Genomic DNA, 12,235 nt, shown 5'->3' on the forward strand with positions numbered 1-12,235 from the left:
TGCCTACAGTTCCTTCCTTCCTTTCTCCTTCTCCCTTTCCCCTTTCTTTTCCTCACTTTCTTTCTCTTCCTCTTCCAGTGCTGGCAGTCAGTCCCAGAACCTCATGTGTGCTAAGCACTGTCCCTGAGCTTTGCCTTTAGTCTTCACCATGAAGCCATTCTGGGCTCCTTTCTCTTCAGGAATCTTCCACCTTGGATAGCACTTCCTGCTGAGCCTATGCCCAACACACAGAGCAACTGGTCCAGCTCCTAGACTCCTGCAGAACCTTCCCTTTGATTGCTATTGGTCATTGTCACCTCCTGCTGCTGTCATGGTAATGTCTTCTAATCTCTTACAACCTCTTAGCTTGATCCTTTCAGTATCTTCACAAGAGAGCAGTTGTTTGAAAAACACACTTCTGTGATACCACTTCTCTGAAGGAAATATTACATTGGCTTCTCTTTTCAAATCAGACTGAAAACAGAAGTCTTAACAAGTCTAAAACATGTCTACATAACTGCTCCTAAGAAATATGTTAACACTTCCATTTCCCTGAAATCTGTACCCAATGTCTCATCTGGCCAACTGGAGGTATCCTGTTTGCCTCCAAATTACCCAATTTTCCCTCAGTTATCTTTACTTTCTTAATTTTTTGCATTTTTCTTCTTTTTAATAGTCTTCATTTTTTCTTACTACTCTATGCTCCTTCCTGTGCTAGGATGTAAAGTTCCCAGTGCTGTATCTTTGCTGATATTCCCACTGACATACCCCAAGCACTCATCGTATAAAATGCTCAACTTTTTCTTGAAAGGCTAAAAGAACAAAATATATCCCCAACTTTAAGCAAATCTTATTAACATCAAAGGTTATTTCATGAACTTGAACTTCTCTAGAAAAGACCATTTATAATGATCAGGAGTACTCAACAGAACAAAGCAACGATAATCATAATATTACACTTGTATCTCTTATGGCCCAGGTTGCCAGCAGAGTTGCTACAGTGTTCGTCTATGTGTCCTGTGCTGTGACAAATAAAAGTCTAGGTATCATACCTGTTCATTTGAACAAACATGGGTTCTGATTTCACAGTGCATTATGCAGTGTAAGAAACATATGATGATCAATGTCTTGATTTCTAAATAAATATTATTTGAGAACTCTGACATTAACACAATGTAGTTTGATCAAATCCATTCACATTCCCTCTCTTCAAACTCTTCCTACACCCACCTCTCGACCCATTTTCTCCCTCAACTTAATGCACACCCTTTAAACACACTGAGTCTACCTAGTATTGCCAGTACATGCATATGTTTATATTTTCCTCTAGTGAAATACAGTTTACCCTTGAAAAAAGCAGTGTCTAAGAAAAGCACTCACCTGTCACAACCAAGTGTGTTGTGCCATTTGCTTTCCCAAACTGGTTTTCTGCTGTGCAGGTGTAGGTTCCAGCATCAGCTTTAGTCACATTCAGAATTTTGAGTCCTCCATCATTTAACAAGGAAATCCTAAAGTAAACAGAAATCAGAACACCAAATGTGCAATCGTCACTCTTTGCATATAAGTGGTGTGTTTATTTTATAATTCAATGTTTAAAGTAGTAATTTAGGGTATAGTCCACCAGTTCCTAATTTTTGTGAATTGAGAAAATAAAAAGAGATTCACACACACACACATACACACACACACACACACACACATACACATACGCGCACGCACACTCGCACACACGCACACACACTTAGAGTCAAACAAGAAAAGATACTCTACCAATTTGAACTTCACTTGATGTTTTTATTCCTCTTTGGTTTAAGGCATTACTATTTCACATATAATTATAGGAATGTATTTATTGAATAAGTATGATATGTTTTTCAAAATATACATTGTGGTCAGTTACTAATAGGTTAACCTTATAAATCTAGAGAAAATAAAAGGTAGACATGATATCCCTTTTCCCTTAAATTTAAATTTCCCATAAATTTAAACCGTTTGTCTTTTGTTATGAACTAGAATAGACACATTTAAAAATTATTGTGTGTGTGTGTGTGTGTGTGTGTGTGTGTGTGTGTGTGTGTATGTTTGTTTGTGTGTGGTCATCTGTGAGCTACTGAAAGGAATTTCAGTAACACCAGGGGTTATACCTCATGGATTCTGTGCTCCAACTTGTATTCTTAAAGATGTAGCATATAACTGTCTTATTAAAGAAACTGAAATGAATGTCTTACATGTAATGTGCTGGGATTAGTGTGAACAATACAATGCCTTGGTGCTCCTTTAGGAATATTAATCTTGAGAGACAAAAACAATAAAAGACTAAGAAAATGTGAAAAGTATATGGTTCAGGGAAACACTTTGAAGAAGAAAGAGAGGGTGATATGAAGGGGGGAAATTGCTTTAGGTAGCATTTCTAAGAGAGCGAGCTCATTTGCACTGGGAAGGAGGAATGAGACAGCATAACACCTCATTTGTCTGATCTCTATATCTTTAATGTACAACATGTCTACTCATAATTACAATCCCTCTTTCTAAATGTCTAAAACCATTACCACACCTTGCGTTTCACACTTAAATGTTTTTTTATCTTTCATGGTTCGTATCTTTAAGCATGTGTGTTGAGTCTGTAGAAACAAAAAATAAACTTTTTCAAAGGTTTGCAGCCCAGTGTCAGCATGGTACCATATTCAAATCTCTCAATAAATGTTATATCTTCAGACCTATTCAGCAGAGCATGCAGGAGAGATGGTGAGGACATTAGACTAAAGTGGAAATTCTTAACCCAATCTTTAAATACTATTATACACACTATATGCACACATTATATATACATACATAATGTCATTATGTACACAAGGATAAATAATGTCACTTATTGGTATTTATTGGGGATTGGTTGTAGGACACCCCTGGAGGATATCAAGTCTCTTATAAACAAAGGTATACAATCCATATAACATTTATATTCAATTTATTTTTAGACTTCTTAAAGTTAAGACAACATAAGTACAATAGGAATAACTGTATTCACTGCCTAGGGAATAAAGAGAAAATGAAGTTTGCACATATTCAGTACAGCCTTGGTCAGAGAAGCTTCTTACTGTGATTGTCAATGCATAGAGACTCATTACTTTTCAAACTGCTGAGAAGAAGCAACTGTGAGTGAACAGCTGTAGATAGAACATCTGTTTTCAAACCCACACCATGCCTCCCAGGCCCTAGGCTCAAGGAACATGGAAAAAGAAGAGAAATGAAGAATCTTAGGGCCACAGGATTGGGAAGAATGGTGGCAAATGTTGTCCTCTAGACATGGCATGGCTGTTGCACACATGAACTCAGCAGCTGTGCTTACCTACACAATATTTAGTTAAATGTTCTAGTTGGAGGAGGGAAGGACTCCTAAGGCCCTTAGATAGGGTTACTATCTAAGGAGTTACTGGAAGTTGATGGTTACTAGAAGAGGGAAACTCACCACTCTTCAGGAGTGTGGCCAATGCTGGGTTCTCTAGACCCCAGTAGATGATCACATGGTCATGTGCATAAGGGAGACACTAACTGGATATGGTGCATTAAAAATAAACGAGCAGAGAACTGGAAAGGTTATTCAGTGGTTAATGACACTTGGTGCTCTTTCAAGGACATGGATTTGGTTAGCAGCATCCACACAGTTGTAGCTCACAATAATCCTTAAATTCAGTTTTCTTTAGATATCCTCTTCTTACCTCCAAGAGTACCAGGTATGTACATGGTACATATAAATATGTTCAGACAATACACTCACATGCAAAACATAAAATGAATTAAAAATTAAAAAATAATTATAGATAGGATCACATTAAATTGATGAAAAAGATGTGATGGGGGTCCTAGGGGAATATGGAGGAGGGGGATGAGGGAGTGAGGGGTGTATTTGATCAAAGTACATTGTATACACATGCATGGAATTTATACACAGTAAATTGAAAAAAAGCCTCTGAAGTTTCTTTTTCAAAAATTATTATTATTTTACTTTATGTGTATGGGTGTTTTGATTGCATGTATGTCTGTGAATAACATGCGTGCCTAGTGCCCTTAGAAGACAGAAGAGGGTATCAGAAACTCTGGAACTGGAGTGATGGTTGGTTGTGAGCTGACACATTAGTTCAAGGAATTGAACCTAGTATTCTGTAAAAGCAGCCAGTGCTCTTAACTGCTGAGCCATCTTACAGCCCTATCAGTTTCTTTTAACATACTGATATGGAGGTGACAGAACCCATGGATGCAAAGTTTGTTTATCTGGAGTACCAATAGTGTTTGTTACACACATACAAATATACATATATTCACACATGTATCCACATACACACACATATATGTATGAGATTGTTTTGTATTTTTGATACATATATATATACATATATACATATATACATATATATATATATGTATATGCACAACAGAAGATAAATGTGTTGCATTGAAAGAAAAGGGCCCCCAAAGGAAATGGTTCTATTAGAAGGTGTGGCTTTGTTGGAGTACGTTTGGCCTTGTTGGAGGAAGTGTGTCACTGTGGAGGCAGATTTTGAGGTTTCATATATGCTCAAGATACTGTTCATTGTCTTAGTTCACTTCCTGTTGCCTGGGCAAGATTAAGAACTCTCAGCTACCTCTCCAGCACCATGTCTGCATGCATGCCACTATGTCTCACCATGAATAATGGACTGAACTGTAAGCTATCCAGTTAAATGTTTTCCTTTATAACAGTTGCTGTGGTCATAGTGTCTTTTCACAGGAATTGAAACCCTAATAAGACAATGGGATAAGAATTTAGAAATGACCTAGCTGGGTTAAGAAAAGAAAACTATACTATTAGGGCAGAAATCAACAGAACTGGAGAAAATGCAGATGAAGAAAAGAAGGGACTGAGAACTAGAAAAAAAAAAGAGAGTAAAAATTCCTGCAGAGAAAAGACTCAGAAGAGGGAAGAGAACTCAGCCAAAGGCACTCTCCCCAATTACTCTGATTGCTAATCCTTTCAGTAAAAAAAAAAAAAAAAAAAAAAAAAAAAAAAAAAATGGGGCTAGAGCATTGCTCCAACTGATTTTAATTATTGTTGCTACTAAAAAAAGGAAGTGAAGGTTTGCTGGCTATTTGTAACATATAAAGGCAAGACACTGGTCAAAGGTATCCGAAGCTCATGATGGCATGTAGATGAGGTCAAATGCAGATGCTCTGAGTTCTAGAATGGAGCTAGAAGGAGAGGCTCAAGGTGACTGGAACCTACCTCTTTGGAAATTAGTCTTAAAACAGAGCAAAAATGTCTCATCAATTTGATAAACTGAGCTGAAGTTTAGAGGTTCTGGTTTTGGTACCAAGATTAAGAGATAATTCATTTTAATTATTGTCCCATCCTATGAATTTGCACATTTTAATGCCAATGTACAGAATACCCAGACATCAAGAAATCTTTTGTGTTTGCCTAGTATGTGTTACAGCTGTTGTTGGAGTCTCAACTCCATGAAAAAATAATAGGGATGAAACAATATAAGTGAAGAAGTCCTACAGTGCATTATGTGCAGTAACATTAATTGAGCAAAGACACCTGCATGGCCATGATGAAATGAGGGAGAATTTCAGAGGCAAGACCTAAGTCTCAGGAACCATACAAGGATCTCCAAAACAAACACATTGACTCTCACAGAATGCAAACTCTGTGTGCATCATAAAATTTTAAGCTAATTGGATATTTTCTTCCTAAATTGGTTCTTCTAGTAAGTTCTAACAGGCTCACAGGGCATTTTGCACAACATAAAAATAAACAATATTCAGTAAATGGATGGAGTAATTGTTTCTCAACAGAAACCCTTCAATAACCCAGGCTTTCCTACAGAGACTCGAAGTGAAAATTTTATAACACTTCACTATAAATGAAATTACTTTCTTTGCTTTCTGGGAACAGGTTTCTCTGTAAATGGCTAGAACTGAAAATGTGTATATCAATGAATTGCACTGGTCTTAGCACAAGAAGCTAAACAAAGGTGGATGAGATTTACATTCAGAAATGTGGTACTCCAGTTTGCTTTGAGAAATGTGTGACTTAAATGATTATGGCATTTGAACTTCCTGATTAGTTCTATAGCACACCTTTATGTGCATGTTTTATTGCCCTTTCCTTTTATAGTAAGAGGTTAATTATTTCATTTAGCTTTCAGCAGTCTGTGCTTAGTTTGGGAAAGGTGATGTGATTGCTCTACACTGTTCTACTGGTCCATGCTGTGATTCAGGGATGCCATTGGATTTATGACTTAAAAAAAAAGCAAAACTATTTTCTCAAAAGGTATACTGTTGTACAGGCAACATTGGCCTGCACTTTATGATGTCATTTAAAGATCCATAATAGCACACTATGTTTTCAAATAGGAAAAGTATGGAGCCTCTGCACACAAAGCAGAATTTCTGAAAAGATTGCTCTTTCCTGGCCTATGATCTGAATATTACAGTAATTTATTCAACTTGAGTTTTAACAAACACGCTGCAACTGAACATTTTGTCAGGAAGTACATCTCAGCGGAGATGAGCTCACATGAGATCACAATGATTAAACTGCTACACAGAAGATAACAAGACTATTTTGGATGGTACTTTCTGAGCACATATTTCACAAGATTGATGCTTACAATTAGCTGTAGGGGAAAAGTTTTCACAACGAATATATTAGAGGATAAATAATGACAGTTAAGAAAAGCAAATATATATTGATATGAATGTAGGAAAAAAATAAATGTCATAGTAAAAGTGGAGACAGTGTATTTTTTTTTCTTTACAACTGCTCTCACCCCCAACACAGTAAAATGACTACTTCCCCTTGGACTCAAAGATTACATGCAGACAGAATTTAGAAAAGCAATATTATAGTTTCATTATTTTAGCCATACCATTTGGCCTTTCATCTTTGGAATCCAACAGTATTAGTTCAGTGGTTCATCAGATAGAAAAGTCTCTCAGGAATAGAGAAACAGAATGAAAAAGAGTCAACAGTTAATCATTCTATCTTTGAGTGAACACAGGGCTGTTAATAAGTGCTTTTTTATTTTTCATGAAGTTCATTTCATGCAACAGGTCCATGAGATCCTGGAGATAAGAGAGCTTGGCTCAAATCAGTAGCTTGTAGAAACACATGGAGTTCAGGTGCATTAACATGACCTTGTATTTATAAGGACATAGTAAAAAATCTGGGAACATTTCCTTTACTTGTATTCAATATTTCTAAATACATTTGGGACATATGAAATATACATTTGGATCTAGATGAATTTTGTTGAGTCAAATATTTCCTTCTAAAATAAAACTATGCCTATAGAACTCAGGTGGTCCAAAAGGTACTCCATTCTAACTGATACCACTGATCCTATAATCTATGTGACTCAGGCATGAATCAGTTTGTGTCCTTTTACAATGGGGTATCTGTAAAGATTATAAATAATATCCAGACATTTTGAAAAAAATAAAAGAACACAGATTTGAACAAATGAGACATGAAATTGTCTGATGGCTTGTGTGTTAATAGAAAACTTCAAAGAAGATTAAGACTCAAAGGTTCTCCATATTAGACGCTATTCTTCTGTAGTTCAGAGATGAGTCCAATCAATGAAAGTAGAAATCATTATGTGAGCTTCATTATTCTATGTAGATAAGATGATATAAACTTGCTTAGGTGAGAAAAGATGTTTTACAGATACTTCATAGAAGAATAAGGCAGATTAACCTGCTATCACATAGGAACAACCACAGGGCATCTCTGTGGGGGGGAGGGGCAAGTCCCTTACCACCTGATAAGACAGCTAGCAGATATAGGCATTCTATGTTCTGGAATATCAAAGATGAAAAGGAAATAACTGAACTCCAATGGCAGGGTCTTCCACCAACACTGGGGAGAGATATGCATTCTCTAGGAAGGTCTTGGGGAGCTGTTATTCCTATGAGTGTCCCTGGATCAGAAATCATGGCCAACAATAACACTGAAATAAAAGAGGCATATGTTGTAGACACAAGGGGAATTCCATCAAGGCAATGGCTTCTAGACTGTGAGATTATCTGAACTGCTCTAAATGGGTACTTTTTTTTTGTACCAGTATTGAACTATTTTGGGGGGATTCTCTTCCCCCAATTTATGCAGTCTTTATAGGACTATGAATCACAGTGATCTGCCCTAATGTAGCCAAAGGATAGACATGCAAAATAAGTTATATTTTCCAAATTATAGTCAGTACCAGTTGCTTGGGTGTCCCTTTAAAATATGTAATCAGATTAGGTTAGAAATGGATCTAAGGTTTTGCCTTCCTAACAACTTTTCATGTACACATGTTGAAGTGTTTATAATATGTTACAAAATTATATTTGAAACTCTGCATAATAGAGTCTCTCTCATAGCATTGAAATTTGTGGCAAAAATTCAAATATGGTTAGTTAATTCATCCTAGCACTGGTAGGGACAAGATAGTACAATGCCTACTGCCAAAATGTCTGGCACCCTTGGCTGTTTTAGGTCACAGCCATACAGGATCTAGATAGGAATTTAGTAACTTTGTAATATCTGTACAAAAGTCCTTAGCTAGCGTTTTTAAACCCCCAAGGATGCAACTTACCAAGAATTGGTATTTAGTACATAAATTTTCAATAAACACATTTTCCTAAACAAATACCAAGAGTTCAGACACAATTTTCATATACAAGGACAAAGCTTAATCAAACATCAAGTGTGCTCTATCACCTACCCTGCTATTGAGTTCTGCCAGATAGAGGCATTTTACCCCATTGTTCCAGCTTCAAGGTTATCATCTTTTATAGACACTCATCAATATTTAAGTGGTTCATTTACAATTTTATTCAGTGTTTCTAACATTCTTAGGGCAGAAAGTCTTTAAGCACTTAAAATATCTTGATGTCTCTTTACATGTAACAGTATATGTGTATATATAACAACAATTTTGATACACCTAAGGATAGTTCAAGTCTTCTAAGACTCTATGGGCATCAAATTAGGAACAAATTCTATGATTCACTTATACAATCAGCAAATATGTTTGGGAAGCCTTTATGTCATATGCTCTAGTGACAGGTGAGCTATGTCTTACTGGCTCTTTTCTTTTCTTTTTCTTTTTTTTTCCCCCCAGAGCTGAGGACTGAACCCAGGGCCTTGTGTTTGCTAGTTAAGCACTCTACCACTGAGCTAAATCCCCAACCCACTGGCTCTTTTCTTTATGATAATTTTAAACATTTCATGATTGTTACCTTGAATTTTTCTTTGCATAGTTGCTAATATTGTGTCACTTAGTATATCAGTTTGGGGTAAGACATTTGCCAACACAGTGAAGCTGTCTTTTCACTGTTCTCAGAATAATCTCAATAATGACAATCTCAATGTTCAGGAGTGGGTTCTGGTAATCTACCATGTCTTATAAGAAAGGAACTCAAAATTCTTTAAGTATTTGCTTCTTCATTCTCAGTTTGGGACTCTACATACATCTAGAGTCCTGACTCTGAGTTTACATTTAAAATAGCTTTGGTTAGACGATTATTTAAAATATATAAGTAAAAAATATTCATGGAGAGTTAGTTGAATGAGGTGTGGTATGTGTATTCCATTTATCCCACAAAAGGGTTGGACCATTTTAATATTTGAAGCTTCTTCTGGATAGTGAAGGGGGGAAAAGAAGCTTCAAAGTGGGTTGTATTTTACCCATGCTGAGTCCTGTCACTATATTATACAATGTTCTCTCCATAAGCATCTCTTGGCTTTGGATATATGCATGTGTATTTCTTAGCTCAGCTAGAGTTGTACATCACCATATGAAGTTGCTACATCTCATATGGGCACTGTGGCTGTTAATTAGCCATAATTTTTTCTCTGTCCATTTGTAGACACAAAGCTGTGTGTCAAAATTCTGTACCTATATTAAGTAATGGATGCATGGGCCTAGGCTCTGTAAATGAACTGCAGACATTCATCCTCTGGGTGTTTAAAACAAAAACAAACAAACAAAGAAAGAAAAAAAACAAAAACAAAAAAAATCTTCTATAGTAAACCATGCTCTGCAATAAGCAACATTTCTGTGGTAAGGATTTATAATGTTCAAATAAAACTTATGTTCGAGGCAACTAGAAATATGACATAATTTTAACCCCTCAAATATTCTCCTTTTTTGTTCACTCTGTATGTGGTTAGTAGGTGTGGGTGTGTGGGCGGGGTTGAGGTACTTGCATGCCATGGCATATATAGTGGTTAGAGGACAAAGTGGCTATCTATCCTCACCTTCCCCTTGCTTGCAACCAGGTCTCATTGTTCATAACTGTGCACACCAGACTGGCTGTTCTTTGAACTTGCAGAGATTCTCTTGTTTCCATGTCCTACCTCCCATATGGGCATTGAAGAGTACAAAATCCTGTTCTAGTGAATCTGATTTTCTTTTTAAAATTTCTCATTCACTACTTCCCAACCACAGTTTCCCCTCCCTCCAGTCATCCCATGCCCCGTCTGTTTCTAATCCACTCCTCCTGTTTCCCTTCAGAAAAGAGCAGCCCTCCCAGAAATATCAACTGAACACAGCATGTAGTCAGAACCCAGTATGTAGACAGAATTATAGAAACTGAGAATGAGGAAGAAGAAAGACCATGAGAGACAGAGAAAGAAAAAGTATGAGAGAAGATATGGGAGATAGAGAAGGAGAGGAAGCAGGAGGGAGAGAGGGAGAAGGAAGGAAAAAAGGAGAGAGACTGAGTTTAAGGACTGGCTTTGAGAAGGGGGTGGTGAGATTGCTTTTTATTTTCTTTTTTCTTCTAATGTATTCATCTTTCATACAATACATCCCTATTGCAGTTTCTCCTCTCTTCCCTCCTCCCAATTTGCACCCACCACCTTCCCTCTCTCCCAGCTCCACTCCTCCTCCATTTCCTTTCAGAAAAGAACAGTCCTCTCAGGGCTATCAACTAAACAGGGAGGGCATTACAAGATGCAATAAGACTAGTCACAAGCCCTCATATTAAGGCTGGATGAGGCAACTGAGTGGGAAGAAAATGGTCTGAAGAACAGGCAAAAGAGTCAGAGACACTCCAACTGTTTGGAGTTCAACAAAAAACACCAACTAATAACTATAATGTATTTGCAGAGGACCTAGCGTAGAGGAGACCCATGCAGGCTCAGTAATTGCCACTCCAGTCTCTGTGAGCCCTGAGCAGTGCTTAGTTGATTCTGTGGGCTGTGTTCTCATCATGGTGTTCTACACATCTCTGGCTTCCACAATTCTTCTTTTCCCTTTTCTGCAGGAGTCCAGTGCTCCCAGGGGAGGGGCCTGATGGAGATCTTCAATTTGGGCTCTGGATTTTTATATGGGTCCTAAACTCATGTTGTCAAGCTTGCATGAGAAGTGTTTTAAACACTCACTGCCCAATCTTCCCAGCGCCTCTGTATATATTTTACATGTTGTTTCAAAAACATTTTGAGAGACATAAGCCAAATAAATAAACTATAAAATACCAAGTTATTCAAACCAGCTGCAGTAATAAAGAAATAAATAATAAATACAATGAAATATAAGGTTCTGTAATTATGTAAGCTGGAAAAATAAGTCTATTAAATTTTAAATTACTATAATTTTATCAATTACATAAATTAATAATTACTATGGATAATAAAATGCCTAAAACTTACACCATGCTAACAATAAAGTTATTCCTTTGTTTAAAAATTTCAACTTTGAAAAGTCAGGGAAAAAAATCAATGAGAAGGCTCAGCAGGTCAAAGCACTTGCCTCCAAGCCTGACAGCCTGAGTTGAGTTTGATTCCTAGTGGCATGAAACAGAACTGACTCATCAAGGTGTCCTCTGACCTCAGCAGGTGTGCCATGGCACTTGTGAGTGCATGTGCATATCCTCTCACACATAATACATGTAAAAGTGAGTTAGAAAAAAAATTCTTTTAAAAATATAATGATTATACATTCTATCTTAATCATACATTTTGGGGGGGTATTCTAGACTCAAAAAGGGTCATTTTACAAAATTTCCTACAGAAACAGCTTTACCAATGAATTGAAGATAGACCAGAAATATGCATGTCAGTTAACACAGCAGGAAACAGGTCAAAAAGCAGAAAGGTGGATTTTGTTGGTGGTGTTTTTAATATTGAGCTTGCTAAGCACTGAAAAATGTCCCTTGGTAGACTAACTCAGGAGAATTGAAACAACACTGTAAAGTATGAATAATTTAATGCATCAGAATATGA

The 12,235-nt window shown here is 36.8% G+C and overlaps 1 protein-coding gene across 1 annotated transcript in view; it reads right to left on the reverse strand.

Annotated features, from left to right (window-relative positions):
- Cntn3 (contactin 3) overlaps positions 1 to 12,235 on the reverse strand; it is a 380,871-nt gene that overhangs the window by 73,106 nt on the left and 295,530 nt on the right. Inside the window, exon 12 of the mRNA XM_042273722.2 lies at positions 1,360 to 1,487. Coding sequence (XP_042129656.2) covers positions 1,360 to 1,487 — 128 coding nt within the window. The remainder of the gene's footprint in view (positions 1 to 1,359; positions 1,488 to 12,235) is intronic.

The sequence above is a fragment of the Peromyscus maniculatus genome, chromosome 3, assembly GCF_049852395.1.
Source record: "Peromyscus maniculatus bairdii isolate BWxNUB_F1_BW_parent chromosome 3, HU_Pman_BW_mat_3.1, whole genome shotgun sequence".
In the NCBI taxonomy this organism is placed as follows: domain Eukaryota; kingdom Metazoa; phylum Chordata; class Mammalia; order Rodentia; family Cricetidae; genus Peromyscus; species Peromyscus maniculatus.